This window comes from Aedes aegypti, chromosome 3 (assembly GCF_002204515.2).
Source record: "Aedes aegypti strain LVP_AGWG chromosome 3, AaegL5.0 Primary Assembly, whole genome shotgun sequence".
In the NCBI taxonomy this organism is placed as follows: domain Eukaryota; kingdom Metazoa; phylum Arthropoda; class Insecta; order Diptera; family Culicidae; genus Aedes; species Aedes aegypti.
Genome location: NC_035109.1, coordinates 293,883,366 through 293,906,269, shown reverse-complemented (window position 1 = coordinate 293,906,269; position 22,904 = coordinate 293,883,366). Strand labels below are relative to the sequence as shown.

The 22,904-nt window shown below is 37.2% G+C and overlaps 1 protein-coding gene across 11 annotated transcripts in view; it reads right to left on the bottom strand.

Annotated features, from left to right (window-relative positions):
- The window catches only part of LOC5565521, a 129,234-nt gene that overhangs the window by 31,271 nt on the left and 75,059 nt on the right, over nucleotides 1-22,904 (bottom strand). For all 11 annotated transcript variants that reach the window (XR_002501857.1, XR_002501860.1, XR_002501859.1 and 8 more), the window contains 9 exons: nucleotides 14,515-14,745; nucleotides 14,333-14,455; nucleotides 13,984-14,262; nucleotides 13,710-13,916; nucleotides 13,541-13,648; nucleotides 10,277-10,380; nucleotides 10,053-10,111; nucleotides 9,115-9,257; nucleotides 427-496 (listed from right to left, as the gene is read on the bottom strand). Coding sequence is in view for 2 of the 11 variants with exons in the window: in XM_021851911.1 (XP_021707603.1) it covers nucleotides 427-496; nucleotides 9,115-9,257; nucleotides 10,053-10,111; nucleotides 10,277-10,380; nucleotides 13,541-13,648; nucleotides 13,710-13,916; nucleotides 13,984-14,262; nucleotides 14,333-14,455; nucleotides 14,515-14,745 (1,324 nt within the window). In the remaining 9 variants the exon portion in view is untranslated. The remainder of the gene's footprint in view (nucleotides 1-426; nucleotides 497-9,114; nucleotides 9,258-10,052; nucleotides 10,112-10,276; nucleotides 10,381-13,540; nucleotides 13,649-13,709; nucleotides 13,917-13,983; nucleotides 14,263-14,332; nucleotides 14,456-14,514; nucleotides 14,746-22,904) is intronic.

Below are 22,904 nucleotides of genomic sequence, written 5' to 3'. Positions count from 1 at the left end.
TGAATAATTATATGAGGATTATGTGAGAAAATATAATTTCTTAGCGGGCGGTTTGGCGGGTTGGATTTTGCAAGGATGTGAAAGATGTTTGGTGATCAACATAGAAACAGCCAAGTGAGATCACGAACTGACAAAGGTACACATGAAAACTACATGAAGTTGCGATGCACTGAAACAAATCGTCCGAACAAAATGCTATGGTTAATCAACACATTGTGTTCATCAAGTGAAACCATAGTTGAAATGATTCTACAACTTCTAGACAATCACGGCTGTACAGGAGTGAATTGTTTCCGGAAGATGGCGTTGGACTCTATTTCAAAGCGCGTGTCTTCGATTTTAATTCGGTGCAATTGTTAGGAGAATGGAGCAGCGAAAAAGTCTTCTAAGGCAGAGAAGTTGATTTTATTTGAATATGGCACTTACCCCTAGCGAACGATTGCTGCATGTACTGCCGTCGAGGAGCCGGTGCTGGAGGAGCGTCGATGAACACAAACTGGAATTGGAGTGAGAAATAGCAAATTATTATGTTGGGTAGTCTTAAGAAAACTTTAAAATAAGTACAGTTTCAACGACAACATTTTACGATTTTTTTCCTATCTCTATCAGAAGCCTCGAACCGCTCAGTGATCTGTTTCAAGATCAGTTGCTTTCATGAGCACAGTTTATTTTATTGACGAACTGGAAGGATTGTATTTTCGGCAAAGTTGTGGAAGATAATTTGGATAAATTTGGACGTTGATTATTTTATTTATGATTGGATATCTTTCCGGGAAAGGTCATTCCGGAAAATGTCTTTCCGGGAAATGAAGTGTCCGGGAAATGATTTCCGGGAAATGTCTTTCCGGGAAATGGTATAGAACCCAAAAATACACTATAAATCTCGAAATTCGCCTGTAACTCACAAGTTTTTAAAGTTAGCGGCCTGCTGCCTTCAGAAAAGTTTTAGGTTTTAACTACACTCTTAAAAATAGTGGAAATTACTGTGGACGTACAGTGGCCCAATTTCATATTCGTACAGGATACTGTTTCCACATCAAGTTAGTAAAAAACTATTAAATGAGCAATTCTCGCTGAAACCAGGCCGCCATCGGCACCCATCGTTAGAATTCCAATTTTATGTCTCTGATCGCTAGCTTTCGATAAAACTTAAGGGTGGTCCTTTTTGTTTTCTCAAATTGGTGGACCCCTCGTACGCCAGCTAGCTAAACAGTTGGCAAAAAAGCCCATTTTGTGATAAATCTTGGGTATTTCTTCACGTGATATGTCTCATATTTCCCTTGGAACACATACCAAACTTAATGGCATCGTATAGAGAAAGGATATAGCTTTCATTTGAAGTTAAAAAAAATCCGGCGGCCATTTTGAATTTGGCCGCCATCTTGAATTGTGTTAGAAAAATCGTTTTTTCACCATTAGCGCACCGCTCGTTTTGAATTCTGAGATCACCATCAGAAAGCTGAGGAAAAATTGCGTAAGATAGGCTACAGAAACTAGGTGTGCAATGGTATTTACCCTATGAAATGAACGATTTTCTAAAACATGTTCCACTATTTTGACGTATATGGCGAGTGCAATCAATGCAAACATCATTTTTTGTACAACAAAGATACAAGTTTTCAATAGTTGGTGTATTTTTCGAGTCAGATGAAGAATACGAGTATTATTTTGAGTGAAAAAATCTGGCGGCCATCTTGGATTTTGACGCCATCTTGGTTTTAAGTAGTAGAATGAGTTTTCACCTTGATAACACTCAACATGTTGAATTTTAATGCCACTGTTACACTTACTATTCTTCTTGTTCTTCTTTTTCCTCACGCGTCGTCTCTACTGGAATAGAGCCAGCTACTAAGCTTCAAAAATAAATTAACAAGTAGAATTTTTTAACGCTTATTTGCCACCTGAATGATTGTTCTGCATATCTGCGAGTTGAAAAATAGCATTAATTCTTTCATTTATTTGGTCTAAAGCCATTGATAGAAATGAACAATCTGTTGAACAGCTAAAATAAGATAAGAAATAAAGCATCTGTTTGTTTTTTAACGGAGATCTTTAATTAATTAAACATGAAGAGCGCTGAGATGGTAAAAAATCATTCTACTGCTAAAAACTAAGATGGCGTCGAAATCCAAGATGGCCACCAGATTTTCCAAACTCAAAATGATTCACCTGAGTTTCAGCATTACGTCTACATTAGAACAAAGCCTGCTTCTCACCTTTCAATTTCGCTATTTTTCACATGCATGTTGGGTGTTAGTAAAAACAATACTTTATGATTCAGAAAATCAAGGATTTTTTTTGCTTAAAAATTTAAGATTTCCATTCTAAATTAATGCACTTTTGGAAATGTTTTACGTTAAAACTACAGATATTACCACAAAACTTACTAATGTCCCAACGCACAATTTATAAACTTCATTCGATGACAAAAAAAGCATATGGTAAAAAAAAAATTATTTATTTCAATCAATGTTTTTGGATGGTTTTTATTCATTAAATTTATTTATTCATAATAACTGAATTCAAATATATGTCGAAGAAATATTCTGTTATTAAAAATCGTATTATAAAAGAAAATTCCTATTTAATAACCTGTATTTATAACTAATAAAGCTGAGTATCAGGCTTGGTTCCACTAGGGACGTAACGTCAGGAAAATGAAGAATAATAAGAAGAAGAGTATACGTAACCTCGTTTCTATTGGTAACCTCTAAATTCGACATGCTGAGTGCTATCAAGGTGAAAAATTCATTCTACTAGTCAAAATCAAGATGGCGTCAAAATCCAAGATGGCCGCCAGATTTTATCACTCTAAATAATACTCCTATTCTTCATCTGACTCGAAAAATACACCAACTATTGAAAACTTGTATCTTTGTTGTACAAAAAATGATGTTTGCATTGATTGCACTCGCCATATACGTCAAAATCGTGGAACATGTTTTAGAAAATCGTTCATTTCATAGGGTAAATACCATTGCACACCTAGTTTCTGTAGCCTATCTTACGCAATTTTTCCTCAGCTTTCTGATGGTGATCTCAGAATTCAAAACGAGCGGTGCGCTAATGGTGAAAAAACGATTTTTCTAACAAAATTCAAGATGGCGGCCAAATTCAAAATGGCCACCGGATTTTTTTTAACTTCAAATGAAAGCTATATCCTTTCTCTATACGATGCCATTAAGTTTGGTATGTGTTCCAAGGGAAATATGAGACATATCACGTGAAGAAATACCCAAGATTTATCAAAAAATGGGCTTTTTTGCAAACTGTTTAGCTAGCTGGCGTACGAGGGGTCCACCAATTTGAGAAAACAAAAAGGACCACCCTTAAGTTTTATCGAAAGCTAGCGATCAGTGACATAAAATTGGAATTCGAACGATGGGTGCCGATGGCGGCCTGGTTTCAGCGAGAATTGCTCAAATAAAGTATTGAGCTACAAATACTTTATCCACAATGAAGGTAACAGGTGTTATCTATTGTTTGCCAATCATAAAATGTTTCCATTTACATTCATCTTTGGATTAATAGAAAAGTATTGAATTGATGTCTAAAATTCACCCAATTCCATATTCGTACACCTACCAAAATTAAAACGCTCAACGTTCAAAACTAAATTTAGAAGCTCTATTTGATTACTGAAATGCTTTATTATGATGTTCAGATGTAGTGAAATACATTTGGGCAATTTATTAGTGGACATATATGAAATTTAGGTAAAGTTATGAGAAATGCCAGTTTTCCAATGATTTTTGCTATTAAATCCTATAATTCGAACAATAACGTTTATTTTTGTCATTGGATCCAATCTATAGATTATACTCGTAAGCTCTGATAGAAATTTAGTTGAAATATATATAGTTTACAGAAATCATAAACAGTTTTTATGCCTTTTGAGTTCAGAAAATTGTTGTGCCATAGGTTCAAAACTCTTCTAAAATGATATTTTTAATCAATGTAAACCAAATTTTCATTCCAACAACAGGTAAATGTTAATTTTGAATTTGTCTGTAAAAATAATTTGAACTACGAACTTCGTTTTACAATAAAGTACCCTAAACTACGCTGTACATACCTCCACATAATTGATGTCATCGTAATATTCAATTATTATTATTATTATTATTATTTATTAATGACACTTTACCAAACATATGGCATTCGTGTCAATAATATTCAATTATCTTTGAAATAATATTCAAATTATATTCAAAATAGCACCCTATTTTGCAATTTATTGATTTTATAAGAAAAATACAAAATAACTTGAATGAGCAGAGAGCATTGATATACTATTTAATAGAATATATCCTGTTGTTTTCATCATTTTCAAAAACGTTTGTGTTGCGGTTATGGCAATAATATTTATTTTTTAAATCTCTATAATCATGTTTGGTAGTAAAATGTAAATTAAAAATGATAATTACGCAATGTTTTGATAGGAACATTAACTATGGATTATGTATATACATTTAGGAGCCAAACATAAAGAAATTGACTAAAATTTTTGGTTTTGGATTTGTTATAAATGTTATACTACCTAAGATTCAAAAGTATAAGTTGTCGATATCCACTCCTAGCTACTCTAAAACTGATTATAATTTTTTGAAACTTGTGCAATATTCGCAGTTATCATTCTTAAGGAAGTGATGTTGAAAAAAATGCAATTTATTGTTCGACTTACCGAATATTTTAGCAAAAAACATGGGAAAACTGGTATTTTCTTAAATTTACTTAAGTTTCAAATATGTCCGCTTTTAAATTTTCCAAATGTATTCTACTGCATCTGAACAACACAACGAAGAGCTTAAGTAATCATCTAGTCCATTAAAAATTAGTTTTGAATGCTGTATATTTCTTTTTGTTAGGTGTACGAATATGGAATTGGGTCAATTATAGACACAATCTCAATACTTTTCCATTATTCCAAAGATTTAAGCAAATGAATACAGTTTGTCATTGCCAAACAATAGATGACATCTATAGCCTTCAATATTGATAAAGTATATCGAAGTCCATGCACCATTTAATAGATTTATACCAACTTTATATGAAACAGTGCCCCGTACGAAAATGAGATTGAGTCACTGTAATTTATAGTATGACTGAATGACACATGATGTAAATGATAAAACGACATAAAAATGTGTCCTCGAAGACGTATTGAAAAAAAAAATGTAATTCTACACGTTAATGAACACGAAAACGATGTCACTATGATCAGCATTTCCCGAATCAAACGCTATGGTGTTTGAAATGTGACATAAATTTACGTCATTCGGTTCGCTTCTTTTATGTGCATCCAAAAGCTTAAAATCACATGATTTTTTCGGAGTTCATTCATCCCAATCAAGCAATGTCACTAATCCTGCCTCTGTCTCTACACGTGTATGTTTAATTAGAGTAAATGGCATTAAAAACGTATCTTTACGATCGATTCCAATAAAATCATCATCTGCAAAGCCTAAAAGTATATGCGATAGATTACAATGCTGAAAAGTAAATTCGGAAACGCATCATCTTTTTTAATCCATGTAAATTGACAAACCATTTAGGTATTTCCATACCTAATAAATAATGCGCTCTCGGCCTAGACAACAGAAAACGTTGTATTTGGATGGGTTTCTAATTCTTCCGAAAGAGATGCGCTTTGCGAAAGAGGACCACGTGGTTATTGAGCTAAATCGAATTCAGGTTAACTTCTGAGTCCATGAGTTCTTTCGTGGTGTAGGCGTAACGCGCCCTAACTTTTTTAATTTCTTTATTAGTATCATTCTAAACATTACATCCATTTTTTATATTTACGTGTTCTGTGTTATTAGACAACACTATCATCCTAACTTGGTAAAACAAATTTAAGTTTTTACTAACATTTTGTTAACAACTTATTACATTTCATTTGTCGTAGCAGTTCAGATTTTTTACAGGTGAGTTTATTTCATCTGCTTATAAGAGAAAAAAAGCTTTGAATTTACTTAACCTAACCTAACCTAAACATATAACGCATTAATCGTGGCAATAGAAGATTGTAACGATTTTTGCCTGAAATTATTAATTATTTTATTTGACATTTGTTCCAATGTTTCAACATTGGATATTCTATGTAACTCATTGGTACTATACCAGGGAGGAAGATTCAGAATCATTTTCAAAATTTTATTTTGAATTCTCTGCAGAGCTTTCTTCCTGGTATTACAACAGCTAGTCCATATTGGTACAACATACAACATGGCTGGCCTGAAAATTTGTTTGAATATCAAAAGCTTGTTCTTAAGACAAAGCTTTGATTTTCTATTAATAAGGGGATAGAGACATTTTACATATTTATTACATTTGGCTTGAATGCCGTCAATGTGATTTTTGAAAGTTAAATTCTTATCTAGCATGAGCCCTAGATACTTAACTTCATCTGACCAATTTATTCGAACCCCTCTCATCGTGACAACATGTCTACTTGAAGGTTTCAAATAAAAAGCATTAGCTTTATGTGGGAATACTTTTATTTGAGTTTTGGAAGCATTAGGAGAAATCTTCCATTTTTGCAAGTAAGAAGAAAAAATATCCAAACTTTTTTGCAATCGACTACAGATGACACGCAGGCTTCGTCCTTTGGCGGAGAGGCCTGTGTCATCCGCAAACAAAGATTTTTGACATCCCTGAGGTAAATCAGGTAAGTCAGATGTGAAAATATTGTATAATATTGGTCCCAAAATGCTGCCTTGAGGAACACCAGCTCTTACAGGAAATCTTTCAGATTTGGAGTTCTGATAATTAACCTGAAGTGTACGATTTGACAGATAACTTTGAATTATTCTAACAATGTATGTTAGAAAATTAAAGTTTTTTTTAATTTTACAATCAAGCCTTCATGCCAAACACTGTCGAATGCTTTTTCTATGTCTAGAAGAGCAAGACCAGTAGAGTAGCCTTCAGATTTGTTGGAACAGATCAAATTTGTTACACGTAATAGTTGATGAGTGGTCGAATGACCATGGCGAAATCCGAACTGTTCATTGGCAAAAATTGAATTTTCGTTGATGTGGGCCATCATTCTGTTCAAAATGACCTTTTCAAAAAGTTTACTGATGGAGGAAAGCAAACTGATTGGACGATAGCTAGAAGCTTCTGCAGGATTTTTGTCTGGTTTTAAAATTGGAAAAATATTTGTCAGGAAAATATGCTAACTGAAAACATTTGTTGAATATATTAACTAAAAATGATAAGCTTCTTTCTGGAAGTTTCTTGATGAGGATGTAGAAAATTCCATCATCGCCAGGAGCTTTCATATTTTTGAATTTGAATAGTTCTCACTTCTTCCAAATCAGTTTCACAGGCATTTTCGAAAATGTTCTCTTGATTGAGAATATTTTCGAAGTCCTGTGTAACTTGATTATCAATTGGACTAGTAAGTCCTAAATTAAAATTGTGCGCATTTTTAAACTGCATAGCAAGTTTTTGAGCATTTTCGCAATTAGTTAGTAATAATTTGTTTTCCTCTTTCGCGCGCCCTATCTAGTGAACAGGAAGTCGTGAGTTCGATTCTCACTGAGAAGACGTGTAACTTTTTCGCAAAATTCACATCGATTTGTCCATTTAATCCAATTGCAAAGTACAGTCAAATCACCATGAGTCGAGATCTGGACTATCGACTCACGGAAATATCGAGTAATGGAACAGGAATCACTTGGAAAGCTGTTCGTGGGAACTACCATAGTAACCATGAAATTTCGATTTAGGTATGGTTCCATGAGTCGATATCGAGTCATGGAACATCCACTCATACCGTAAAATGGGGTGAAGTCGATCACTTTTGAGCGTTTCTATTCTATAATTACTAGTAGGATGCATGTATTACCATCCAAAGATTTTTAGAACCTGTACTTGTTGGATGTTTATCGAATTATTCAAACGAAATGTTGCCATAATAACAAAAACATTTGTTTGAAATCAAAAAGCGGGGTTTTGGGTTCCGGGGAGAAGTTAATCAATTACTGCGATACAGATAAAGCGGTCAATATAGAAATGAATGTTGTAAATTACAGAATATACCACAATAAACGCCTAAAGGTATGCAATTTTTTCTAAATTGGCAACTCGCTCACAAAACGAACATTTTTTTTTTCTCTGAAAATGAATTTTTATCCTCAATGCAATTTCAGAGCTGGATTCATAAAACATATCTGAAACATTCAGAACCAATATCAGAAAATGCGACATCATAGAATGTTTTATAATTGAAATCGTATCATAGCTCTCTGAACAGTTTATACATGTGGGTGCAGGAATGATCAACATCTCCCCACTTGATCAACTAAACCCCGTATTACGGTAGTTGTTCGCAGTTCATGTTAAGGCATTAAGGCCACAGCTAGGTTTTCCTCACTGAATAGAAAGCTACCTAGTAATCAATGAACAGATGATGATGAATTCTACCAAAAGGAACTAGATGGTTGCAGTGTGAAAGTTCTAGTGATGTTGATGCAGAGGCAGTGCTTAATGGGATGTGTTTGAAGTTGTTGAAGACCTAGACTTAGTCTTGGAGCCCTTGAAGCTAATAGTATTAAGCAAAATAAATACGGCAGACTTCAGTGGGCTGGTAACTTACTGTGAAAGTCGAAAAATAAGCTGTAAATAAAAATAATCAGCAGAGAATGTTTCGTTTTTCTCCGACGTAACATCAACATAATATTGGAATTATTCTTGATGTTTAATTTCATTCAACAAAGCTTACTGGTTCAAGCCATGCAAAACACACTTTAGCCAGTATAGTAAGTTAAGTCAGTTGTAAATGTTTTATTTTAATACAGCAGCGGTAACAATTATTAACTATTTGAAAACAACATGACTAACTTATTAGGCGTTTTTGAAGATTTTTCGGTGCTAATGAACAATGCTAATATGGGTGAATGGGATCTTTTTTGCTAAAAACTTCAAATCATGGTTTCTAGAGATTCCTCGTATGGATTTTTTTTAAAAACTCTCCAAATGTGCAGAATGACCTCAGGAATCCAGCCTTGAACTCAAATTTGATGGACCATTTTTTTAAAGTAATAACGGTCTGACAGGGCACCGTGTACAATAGCTGATTTTTTGAATTTCAAAAATAGTACTCACCTCAACCATTAGGGTACCAGTAATTGTTTCCGTCTCGTAAGGCCTAGGCTGCAGTTCCAGGATTTGCGTCGAGGCTGGACCGTTGGCGAGCTCATCGATGCCGACCAGTCCCAAACCCAAGAATTTCTGGAATCCGCCGGCGGCTGTGAATTTTGTGATAAATCATTAACGTTCACAATCATTTAGCAGCATTTGATGAAAACTAGTATCGTTCCCCAAATTACACCTTATCGAGAAGCTAAATTATAAACTAAGCTGCTGTTCTATCAAACCGAATGATTAGTAGATTCACAAGCCTATAGCATTAATGGCATGCAATTAGTGCAGTTAAGCGACCAATAGTGACTATTAAGAGTGATTTCCCCGTATCATGCTGTGTGCTTCGAGAGAGAAATAAAAAGTCACGATTCACTCACAAACGACACGCTTTTTATCATCATCGGCAGCAGCTTTAGCGTTAGTAACAATATCGACTACCGCGGGAACAGTATCGCTTTCAACAATATCATCGGTTGAGAAGTTTTTGCCTTGATCTTCGACTTCGACGACGCTCTCGGAGGTTTCGTTCTCGATTGTTGGCGCCATTGTCGTTGTCGGAGTCGTAGCTGTCACAGGTTCCGTTATCGTGGTTGTAATCGACGTCGTATCGTTAGGGGAGGGTTTAGGGTCAGGCTTGGGCTCATTACTGTCGGTATTAGGGGTAATGTTAACGTCATGCAGTTTGGCGATTTCATCGACACTCGCATCGTCGACTACGTCTACGGGGGCAAGGGACGATGAGGCTTCCACGTGTTGTGGAGGGTCATCGCCTGACGTTACTAATTCTACTGTTACAGGTCTAGCACACTCATCATCTCCACTAACAACAACTATCTTATCACTAGCATCATCAACAGCATTTGCACTAGCATCGACTGCAAGAACTTTGTCATCATTACCTACTGCTACAGAGTCATACACTTCGAACAGAAGTTCAGTAGAATGGTTCGACAAATCACTACAAAAGAAAATCAGAAAGACAGAAGAAAATATAATCGCAGGAATGAGAAATGAGAAACGAAGATAGAAGTAGAAAGGGCTATGAACGACTGGACACAGTTAACTAGGAAAGGAATACATGCGTCGCCGTTCAAAGGACGACCGATTGGGGTGGGATACTTACAAAAGGAAGGTTTCGTCCCAGAGTGGACTTGGTCCCGCTTTGCCGGCTGACTGGTGCTTCTGAGCTGGCTCATCCATTTCCACGACACAATATGGTTGAGTGCACTGAAATGAAGGGAAACGAAAATTATAATTACTCAATTTCTAGATTTTGTAACGATTCTAGCAAAGTCTTGCAATGTTTCGAGCAGAATCCTTAACACATTCGAGCAGAATTATGAAACGATTCAAGCAGAATCCCACAAAAATTTACACAGAATCATGCAAAGATTCGAGCAGAATACTGCAAGCATTGAAGCAAATTCGAACAGACTCCCTACAATTCTCTTGCAGGGACAAACAGGGCAGAAACAAAACAGACTTAAACAGACTCCATGCAAGGAGTACTCTGAAGCAGTATCTTGAAGGATTCGAGCATAATCCAGTACGAATTCAATAAGAATCAAACAAATTCAAACAAGGTTTCGAGCTAAATTATTCAAACACTCGGAATCTTGACTGGATTTTAGCAGAATCTTAAGAGAATTCCAGCAGAATCCTGAGAAAATTCCAGCAGAATCGTTAAAATAGTCCAGCAGATTCCTGAGAAGATTCCTGCCGATTCCTCTGAGGATTACAGCAGATTCCTGAGAGGATTACATCAGAATCCAGAGAGGGTTCCCTGTAAGGATTAGAACCAAATCCCTGTAAGGATTCGAACCGAATCCCAGTAGAGGTTTGAACCGAATCCCAGGAGGGATTTGAACCAAATCCCTGCACTCGAGACGATTCTCTGTGAGGATTCAAACCGAAACGCTTTGAAGATTTGATCCGAATCCCTGTAGGGATTCAAACAGAATCTCTGTAAGAATTTGATTCGAATCGCTGTAACGGTTCAAACAAAATTTTTTAAAGGATTCATACCTCCAAGCATTCGAGCAGAATCATCCAAGGATTCGAGCAAAATCTTCCAAGGATTCGAGCAGAATCCCCAAACGATTCAAGCAGAATCCTTCAAGGATTCGAGCAGAAGCCTCCAAGGATTCAAGCAGAATCCTTCAAGGATTCGAGCAGAATCCTTCAAGGATTCGAGCAGAATCCTTCGAGGATTCGAGCAGAATCCTTCAAGGATTCAAGCAGAATCCTTCAAGGATTCGAGCAGAATCCTTCAAGGATTCGAGCAGAATCCTCCAAGGATTCGAGTAGAATCCTCCAAGGATTCGAGCAGAATCCTTCAAGGATTCGAGCAGAATCCTTCAAGGATTCGAGCAGAATCCTTCAAGGATTCGAGCAGAATCCTTCAAGGATTCGAGCAGAATCCTTCAAGGATTCGAGCAGAATCCTCCAAGGATTCGAGTGGAATCCTCCAAGGATTCGAGCAGAATCTTCCAAGGATTCGAGCAGAATCTTCCAAGGATTCGAGTAGAATCCTCCAAGGATTCGAGTAGAATCCTCCAAGGATTCGAGTAGAATCCTCCGAGGATTCGAGTAGAATCCCCCAAGGATTCGAGCAGAATCCCCCAAGGATTCGAGCAGAATCCCCCAAGGATTCGAGCAGAATCCCCCAAGGATTCGAGCAAAATCCTCCAAAGAATCATCCAGAATCTTCCAAGATTTGAGCCGAATCCTCCTAGGATTCGGGCAGAATCCTCAAAGCATTTGAACAGAATCCTCCAAGGAATCAAGCAGAATCCTCTAAGAATTCGAGCAGAATTTTCCAAAGATTCGATCAGTTTTTTCAAAGGATTCGAGCAGATTTTTCCAGGGATTTGAGTAGAATCCTCCAGGGATTCGAGCAGAATCCTCGAATCCTTGGAGAACTTTACTCGAATCCTCGGAGAATCATCAAGCTAAATTCCCCGAGGATTCGAGCAAAGTTCTCCAAGGATTCGAGCAGAATCCCTCAAAGGATTCGAGCAGAATCCCTCAAAGGATTCGAGCAGAATCCCTCAAAGAATTCGAGCAGAATCCCTCAAAGGATTCGAGCAGAATCCCTCCAAAGATTCGAGCAGAATCCCTCAAAGGATTCGAGCAGAATCTCTCAAAGAATTCGAGCAGAATCCCTCAAAGGATTCGAGCAGAATCCCTCCAAAGATTCGGGCAGAAACCTTCACGAAATCGTGCATAATCCTTCAAATATTCTAGCAGAATACTTCAAGGATTCGAGAAGAATCCTTCAAGAATTCGAGTAGAATCCTTCAAGGATTCGTGCAGGATTCTTCTAGAATTCGAGCAGGCTACTTCAATAACTCGAGCAGCATCCTTCAAGGATTTTAACAGAATCCTTCAAGGATTCGAGCAGAATCCTCCATGGATTCGAGCAGAATCCTCCAAGGATTCGAGCCGAATTCTCTAAGGATTCGAGACGTATCCTCCAAGGATTCGAACTGAATGCTCCAAGGATTCGAGTAGAATTCTCCAGGGACTTGACCAGAATCGAGCAGAATTTTTCAAGGATTCGAGCAAAATTCTCCAAGGATTGGAGCAGAATCCTCCAAGATCCAAGCTAAACCCAAGATTGAATTGAGCCGTATCCAAGAATTCGAGCAGAATTCAAGAAGTGTTTAGAATGGAAGCCCGAAAAATTCGAGTAGGATTCTTTCTTGGCTCTCTTTTCTTTCTTGACTTGCTTGTATTCCTTGTCTTTCTAGTCTTTTTGTCTTTCTTTTATTTCTTGTCTTGTAGTTTTTTTTGTCTGTCTTGTATTTCTTGTCTTTCTTGCTGCCTTTTTTGTTGTCTTTCTTGCTGTCTTTCTTGCTTTCTTTCTTGAGGTTTTTCTTGCTGTTTTTCTAGCTGATTTTCTTATTGTCTCTTTGCTGGCTTTCTTGCTGTCTTTTTCGCTATCTCTTGTTTTATGCATTTCTTGCTGTCTTTTGCGCTGTCTTGCTTGCTTCCTTTCTTGCTATTTTTCTTGTCTTTCTTATCTTTTTGTTGGATTTTTTACTGGTTTTCTTGCTGTCTTTCTTGCTGGCTCTCTTGCCGTCTTTCTTGCTGGTTCTATTGCTGACTTATTGTTATCTTCCTTGCTGTCTATCTTACTGATTTAATGCTGTCTTCCTAGCTGTCTTTCTTGCTATCTTTCTTGCTATCTTTCCTGTTGTCTTTCTTGCCGTATATTTTGCTGTATTTCTTGCTGTCTTCCTTGTCTTTCTTATGGTTCATGTCTTTCTTTTTCTTCTTGTCTTTCTTATGGTTCATGTCTTTCTTTTTCTTCTTGTCTTTCCTTTTCTTCAAACTTTTCTGTTTTGTTGTCTGTATTTATTCCTGGTACCATTGTATGACCTACCTGCAGAAGCCCTTCGGCTTTGACTACTTTGACTAGAAGTTTCTTTGGTGAAGTCGACAAACTAGAGCTGAACGCATCATCTTGATACGAACGGTAAGCGTCGTATTGCTGTGGAGAAAAAAAAGTTGAATTACACCCATTTGCTTCTGAACACCGCTCGCAAACCTACCCCATAACCTGAGTAATCGAGGGGAGCCATCTCCTCCGGTTCCTCGCCCATCAGTCGCGGACAGGTCGAGTAGATGGAGAAATCGATCGGATAGACAACGTCCCGAATGGAGGACGTCAGCAGGTCAACGATAAGGTCGCTCTGCTTCTTTTCGTCTTGTGCGTTGGCCGTTTTCAACGGGCCGATACTGTTCAGGTGGATTTTGATCTGTAACGTAAAATTTAAAACCGTGTTAATCGACAAGCGACTACGACGCCATGCTGATCCGACTTACATCCGGGAAACCCTCCACCTTCATTTCACCCTTGAGCGCAAAGTAGTTGACGATGACACTCATGCGGGTCTTCAATCGGGACACGGTCGCCTTGTAGTGCGACACTTCCGTCTTCTGATTGGTCGATCTGAACGCCTTGATCTGCAGGACTGGGGTGGTCTCGAGGTCGAATAGTAGTTCCACTTCGTTCGGCTGTTCGGCCGGTTCGCAAAGGATGCTGGACATGTTCGGCGGCAGACTCTCCGGCAGGACCCGAACCACTTCTACGATCATTTCGTGCTGTAACAGATGAAGGAAATTATAATGAATTGAGGTTATGTCTGCATTACGATTGAAGATCTGATCTTACCTGTTCAACATAGGACAAAAGAGCGGTGTTGACGGTCCCAACCCAGTCCTGCAGCAGCTTGTTCACAACGACCAGGTCAGAGTAGAGCCAACGGAACAAGTGAATGGCCCATTGAACTGATTGCTGAAAAGAACAATTGATTGTCATATTTCGTGAACATCGGATTAAATTCCAGGTCCTACCATATCCGATCCGTTGATGTTGGACGGGGGCAATACGGTGCGCTTCTTCTGCGTCAGCTCGGGACCAGGACTCTTGCGGGAAATACGCTTCCGGAGAATAGCAGTGCCGCCGCCGCCACCACCGATTCCGCCTTTTGGGCCGCCGCCGCCAATGCCGGCACCACCAAAGCCGCCACCAACTCGGGCGCCACCACCCAGGGCGCCATTCCTTGCCTGGGCAAGGAGAGCTTCCTGTTTTTAAGGAAAGATGAAATTTATATTAAGGAAAGATGAAATTTATATCAAAAACGTTTACGATTGCTGAAAAGAATATTAGCTAAAACGATAACTTTCGCTCAAAGTTACTCAGAATGAATCCGCAGATCAGCAGATCGGTTTAAAAAGTATTTTTTGCAAACCTAAGACTTAATTTTGTGCAAACCTAGACTTTATCATAATTGTTTGATAGATGCTAGACAATACTCAATGATTAACTTTGGCATGGGAGGTTTTTCTCGGCAAAATTGTCTGAAACATTGCAATAAGCAGCGCGTTAGTACGACGCATTTTGTGGCCAAATATGCTTTGTACACACTTAAACAGACTCTATGAGTTCGGTAAATGAAATTACCGAAAAAGATCGGTAATCAAAAAAAAATTACAGACGTTTCGATATATTCTGGCTTGATTACTGAAATCTGCGAAAAAAATACGGAATTTCGGTGAATTGATTCAAGATCAACAATATCGGTGAAAATATTTACCGATAAATCGTTAAACGAGCTAAAGTGCGGACTTCGGTGAAATATTCTGCTGAACTGTCGGTAATGAATAGGCCTTTTCATGTGACAGATCCGTCTATGCATTTGTTTACATCGGTGGAGGACCGGTGCTAACACGGGCCTGTCATTTTCATAGAAGAACTGTCAAAGTGCTTCCCGATCAGCTGATTTGAGACGTCATGTGAATAGGCCTATACCGTAGTCGGTAACTTGGAACAAGAAACGTCAAATCCGCCATAATGGTATTTTCAATCGACTCTTGTACATAAACCACGATCGAATATGTAAACCCGTTCCATTCCGTTTGTTTTTGGAAAATGTTCTTTAATATCTGCTTGGAAGAAGTGATTGGGACGCGACTTTACAGGTTAGTTATTTATTTTTTGGCTCACATCTGAGCATGATCTGTAAGGGATCTGTACATATATACTTGTTGTTATAGGAATGAAAGGAGCACGGCGAATATGAACCCTTCAATGATGCGCCTGAAGTCAGCAGTATTTCGTGATGGTACAGAGCATGTCGAGAGAGGGAACGTGTCCCACCAATTAAAAGAGTTGTGCCTGAAAGGAGATTATGTGTGCCATGTAAATAAACTTTTGTTGAAAATGCAAAGCGTATGCTTTGATCTATTACATTGCAAAAATATCTGCAATTTCGCTGCCTCAATCCAAAATAACCGATGATGCGGTAAATACCATTACCGAGTAGAAGCGGAACTTCGGTAACCACTACCGATCTACCGGTAATTCTGACAGCTCATCCGTCGGGTTCAAATTACAGTCCTTTCGGTATTTTTTTCGTTTATCGAACGGATTACCGACCGTTCAGCTGTTGAGATTTCGGTAAACGAACTACCGACGTCGGTGATTTTTTCTAACTGTGTAGCTTTCAAAAAACCTTACTGCCGAACTGAATCAAAAGTACCAAGAACAGGATCCGGCTGCCTATGGGTATTTTTATTGCGGTATTTTCGATAACTTGTCAGAAAATACTCCATATTACATTCTATGATTTTTTCAAAATCGGAAGGCTCCATTTTACGCTCTTGTCTGTCATCTGAGCAATTCTCGCTGAAACCAGGCCGCCATCGGCACCCATTGTTAGAATTTTATGTCATTGAACGCTAGAATATGCTAAAACTAAAGGGTGGTCCTTTCGGTTTAATCAAATTGGTGGACCCCTCGTACGCCAGCTTGCTAAACAGTTTGCGAAAAAGCCCATAAATCTTGGGTATTTTTTTTCACGTGATATGTCTCATAGTTCCCTTGGAACACATAGCAATCTTAGTGGCATCGTATCGTACAGAGGAAGGATATAGCTTTCATCTTCATGTTAGTGACATTTCGGCTTTGATTTTTTCCGCCATCTTGAATTTTGTTAGAAAAACCGCTTTTCCACCATTAGCGCACCGCTCATGCAGATTTCTGAGGTCACCATCAGAAAGCTGAGAAAAAACTGAGTAAGATAGGCTACAAAAACTAGGTGAACAATGGTATTTACCCTATGAAATTAACGATTTTCTAAATCATGTTCTACGCTTTTGACGTATAAGGCGAGTTCCATCAATGAAAACATTTTTTGTACAACAAAGTAACAAGTTTTCAACCGTTGGTGATTTCTTCAAGTCAAGTGAAGAATAAGAGCATTAATTTGAGTGAAAAAATCTGGCGGCCATCCTGGATTTTGACGCCATCTTGATTTTAGGTAGTAGTATGAGTTTTCACAATGCTATGGCCGGTACGCTGATCATAAGTACTGTGCAAAAGGATAGGACAAGAAACGGTCTAGAAATGATTCCGCTATCGAAATTACTTGAGCTGTACGCTGCTGAGAAGTAGAGCTGATTTCATAACGTCGGTAACGCCTGATGTGCAAATCAAATGGAGCTGTCTCTTTTCCATACGGAAAAATGTGCCACTCAATTATTCCGCAAGTAAAAGTGACATTTCGCTCGTACTGGATCAGCTGTCAAAATTACTTAGGTAAAAAGGAGAAATTTTACTTGAGCGCTTTACGTTTCAGGTGCATACTACGCATTAGCACTCGACATGTTGAATATTAATGGTACCGTTACATTCACTCTTCTTCTTGTTCTTCTGTTCCCTGACATTACGTCCCTACTGGAACAGAGCCAGCCTCTCAGCTTTAAAAACAAATTATCAAATAGGATTTATTAACGCTTATATGCTACCTGGCTGATTCTTCTGCAAATCTTCGAGTTGAAAAATAACATTATTTATTTCATTTATTTGGTCTAGAACCATTGATAGAAATGAAAATAAGTTGAACAGCTGAGATAAGGAGGCCTCATAATTCAACATGATGAGCGCTGAGATGGTAAAAATCATTCAACGGCTAAAAACCAAGATGGCGTCGAGATCCAAGATGGCCGCCGGATTTTCCAATCTAAAAATTATACACCTGAGTTTCGGCATTACGTCCACATTAGAACAAAGCCTGCTTCTCATCTTTCAATTTCGCTATTTTTCTCATGTATGTTGGGCGGTAGTAAAAACGATGCTTTATGACTCAGAATATCAAGGATTTTTTTTTTGCTCAAAAACTTAAGATTTCCATTCTAAGTTAAAGCACTTTTTGCAATGTTTTACGTTAAAACTACATATATTACCACAAGACTTACTAATGTCCCAACGCGCAATCTATTAACTTAATTCAATGAACAACAATGCATATGGTAAAAAAAAAGTTTGTTTATTTCAATCAATGTTTTTGAACGGTTTTCATTTATTGAATTTGGTTAATCATTATTCCTGAATTCAAAGATATGTCGAAGAATTATTCTGTTGTCAAAAATTGCATTATAAAAGAAAATTCCTATTCAATAACATGGATTTTTACCCCTCAAAACGCTGAGTATCTGGCTCGGTTCTGGTAGGGACGTAACGTTAGGAAAATCGAGAATAATAATAAGAAGAGTATACGTAATCTTGTTTTGTTGGTAGCCTCTAAGTTCGACATGTTGAGTGCTATTAAGGTGAAAATATAATTCTACTACTTAAAATCAAAATGGCGTCAAAATCCAAGATGGCCGCTAGATTTTATCACTCAAAATAATACTCTTATTCTTCACTCGACTCGGATAAAACACCAAGATCGAAAACTTGTTGCTTTGTTGTACAAAAATAATGTTTGCGTTGATTGCACTCGCCATATACGTCAAAATCGTATAACATGAATTAGAATCGTTCATTTCATAGGGTAAATACCATTGCTCACCTAGTTTTTGTAGCCTATCTTACGCAATTTTTCCTCAGCTTTCTCATGGTGTTCTCAGAATTCAAAACGAGCGGTGCGCTAATGATGAAAAATCGATTTTTCTAATCAAATTCTAGATGGCGGCCAAATTCAAAATGGCCGCCAAAATTTGTTTGACTTCAAATGAAAGCTATATCCTTTCTCTATACGATGCCACTAAGTTTGCTATGTGTTCCAAGGCAAATATGAGGCATATCACGTGAAGAAATACCCAAGATTTATCAAAAAAAAAAGGCTTTTTCGCAAACTTTTCAGCTCGTACGCGTCCTGGCGTTCATCAATTTGAGAAAACTGAAAGAACCACCCTAAAGTTTTATCGAAAACTAGCGATCAATGACATACAATTGGAATTCTAACGATGGGTGCCGATTGCGGCCTGGTTTCAGCGAGAATTGCTCAATATTGTCAGAGCAGACAAAAGCAAGAACGAACACAAACTTCGCTGAACTACTTCTCGGTATCAAACGGCGCTGGTCGCTGGCGTCCTTTTCATGTTAGTGCTGTAGCGTAAAAGGCTATTTCAATGTGTCGGTGGAACACTAAACTGCAAAGCGCTCAACAGTCCAGTGACGCGACATTTGAGCGACGTTGCAGCGATTACTCGGATGCGCAATACTTGCAATTTTGAGTAAAACTAAAACATTTCATGATCTTACATTCAACATTCGCCAATATTGTGTACTTTCTTGCATCTTGAATGTGAAATTGCAAACGAGAATGCTCGGTTTACACGATTATAAGGCTCGCGCACCCTTCACCTTTCCTGCAACAAGATCATATGGGATTCACATGCGTGCGTTCACAGGAAAGAAAAATGTGATTAAACATCTCACGGTGAAATCAGACTACCCAAAAATATGTTCTTTAAACTAAAATTTTGGTTAACTGCGTTTAGTTTTTACCCACGGTTGGTTTGTTTTGCCTCTTTCACAATGTTGTCAAAACAGAGAGATGCACCGACCCAGCGTCAAAGTTCAATGGAATAAGCCAAATTTAGGTTCTTTCGATTTTAACCAACTTTAAGTTGTTTTAACCCACTACGGAGACTTTGAATTCAAACGCTGGGTATTTTTGTTTTTGCATTGAGTTGTTTTTTTCGCTGTTGTCAAACGAAAACTACCTAATGATAGCTATTTGTCAGTTAACCCAAATTTGGGTTATCCCAAGGAAGAGCCGGATTGCGTCAAAAGAAGTCAAAGTTGGGTTGATTTGTGGCTCCGCGCAGATTACCTTATACGTTGAACAATCTGTCAGAAATGCAAATCGAGAAATAGATCGACGCCACATGAACGGATCGACGGTTCGGCCGTTTCATGTAAATCATTTGGGATTTATTTTTCAGCGCAAAATAATGTAAACCGAGCGATTTTGCTTGCAACATTCTTTGAGAGAAGACTTTTTACGTACGCATTTGTAGGATTTATCATTGAATAATACATTACAAATGGCTTTACCTGGTGAACACTTTTTTAGATAGAAAAATATCGTATAGTATTTCAACTTAATGCCAACCTAATTACTTAATACGAACATATACAGATGTATTTTGAGCAACAAATATAATAGCTTTGAGACCCATCAAAAGCGCTGTTCTTTAAAATACAATACCAGACGAGACGCATCTGACGAGATGTGTAAATCTGTTATTTTCATTGTGTATCAACTTACCCATATGGAAAAAACATGAATGTGCCTCTTGTATCACGAAAAAAATAAAGATTATATTATTTTTTAACCGTTTTTTTTTCATACATATTTCTTAGCAATACATATGAGCCAATACACTAAATTGATAACAGGTTCAAGGAAACTACATACGTACAACCTCTAGCCATTCCTTAAGGTGAATAAATTATCAAGAGCACAAATTTGGCGAGTCAGACAGACAATGTCGCTGAAAATTTGATAGATTTTTTTTTTATTTCTTTATTAGTATCATTCCAAACATTGCATTCATTTCTTATAGCTAGGTGTTCTGTGTTACTAGACAACACTATAATCCTAATTTGGTAAAATAAATTGAGGATTTTATTAACATTTATATAACAACGTATTACATTTCATTTGCCGTAACAATTCAGATTTTTTACAGGTGAGTTGATTTCACCTGCTTATAAGAGAAAAAAAACGCTTTGAATATACTTAACCTAACTTAACCTAAATATATAACGCATTAATCGTGGCAATAGAAGATTGCAACGATTTTTTCCTGAAATTATTAATTATTTTATTTCACAATTGTTCCACTGTTTCAACATTGGTTATTCTATGTAACTCATTGGTACTATACCAGGGAGGAAGCTTCAGGATTATTTTCAAAATTTAATTTTGAATTCTCTGCAGAGCTTTCTTCCTGGTATTACAACAGCTAGTCCATATTAGTACAGCATACAACATGGATGGCCTGAAAATTTGTTTGAATATCAAAAGCTTGTTCTTTAGACAAAGTTTTGATTTTTTTATTTATAAGGGGATAGAGACATTTTACATATTTATTACATTTAGCTTGAATGCCCTCAATGTGATTTTTGAAAGTTAAGTTCTTATCTAGCATAAGCCCTAGAAACTTAACTTGATCTGACTCTTCTATGTCTAGAAGAGCAAGGCCAGTAGAATAGCCTTCAGATTTGTTGGAACGGATCAAATTTGTTACACGTATAAGTTGATGAGTGGTCGAATGTCCATGGCGGAATCCGAACTGTTCATTGGCAAAAATTGAATTTTCGTTGATGTGGGCCCATAATTCTGTTCAAAATAACCTTTTCAAAAAGTTTACTGATGGAGGAAAGCAAACTGATTGGATGATAGCTAGAAGCTTCTGCAGGATTTTTGTGTGGTTTTAAAATTGGAACAACCTTAGCATTTTTTCAGGAAAATATGCTAATTGAAAACATTTGTTATATATATATCAACTAAAAATGATAAGACTTTCTGAAAGTTTCTTGATGAGGATGTAGAAAATTCCATCGTCGACAGGAGCTTTCATATTTTTTATTTTTTAATAATAGTTCTAACTTCTTCCAAATCAGTCTCCCAGGAATTTTCTAAAACGTTCGCTTGATTGAGAATATTTTCCTCTAAGTCCGGAGTAACTTGATTTTCAATTGAACTAGTAAGTCCTAAATTGAAATTGTGCGCACTTTTAAACTGCATAGCAAGTTTTGAGCTTTTTCGCAATTAGTTAGTATTAATTTGTTTTCCTCTTTCAATGCCGGTATTGGCTTCTGAGGTTTTTTCAAAATTTTAGATAATTTCCAAAAAGGCTTAGGGACAATTGAAAAATCTTATTTTCAAAATTTTTGTTTCTTAATTGTGCAAAACGTTTCTTGATTTCTTTCAGCAAATCCTGCCATATAACTTTCATAGCAGGATCGCGAGTGCGTTGAAATTGTCTTCGCCTCACGTTTTTAAGACGGATCAAGAGTTCAAGATCATCGTCTATAATCACGAATTCAAATTTTACTTCCCATTTTGGAATAGCAATGCTCCTGGCTTCAACAATGGAATTTGATAAAGTTTCAAGAGCAATGTCAATATCAAGTTTTGTTTGTAAAGAAATGTTAACATCAAGATTAGAGTCAATAGGGACATGATCAGAATCAAAATCAGCATGAGTAATCAGTTGGCTAATAAGATGACATGAGTCGGTTAAGACCAAATCAATCGTAGATGGATTTCTAGAAGAGGAAGAACATGTAGGGCTATCAGGGTATTGAATTTAGAAATATCCTGAAGAGCACTCATCAAAAAAAATTCTGCCGTTGGAATTACTTTGAGAATTATTCCATGACCGATGTTTGGCATTAAAGCCACCAATGACAAAAACTTTTGACTTATTGCGAGTCAATTTTCGCAAGTCAGTTTGGAGCAAATTAACTTGCTGTCCAGAGCATTGAAAAGGCAAATAGGCAGCTATGAAAGTATATTTACCAGACTGTGTTTAAACAGAAACACCTAAAGTTTCAAAAACTTAGCTGTAAGCAAATTAAACAGCTCGTCCTTTTTACCATTCAAGGAACGAGCATTCCAATTTAAAATATTTAAATTCTTATTTGGATCCATTAGAAAACGTAATCCAATAACAATTTGATTAGTAAATTTTACACCAACTTGGACTGCTTCAGTCATAGTGGTGGCTTTGAACATTGCATCAATCATTAGATTCAACAATTATTGTTCAGTTAGAAAATTAAAATTAGAGGCAGATATATCACTTGAAGTGGGCGAATAGACGTAACACTTCTAACATTTTCATCGCACAGCCGAATAGGGCGATATTCAAAACTGAAAAGGCAATAGATGACTCTTTTTCAGTGGTAGTAAAAACGAAATCCTGAAGCAATGAAAGCA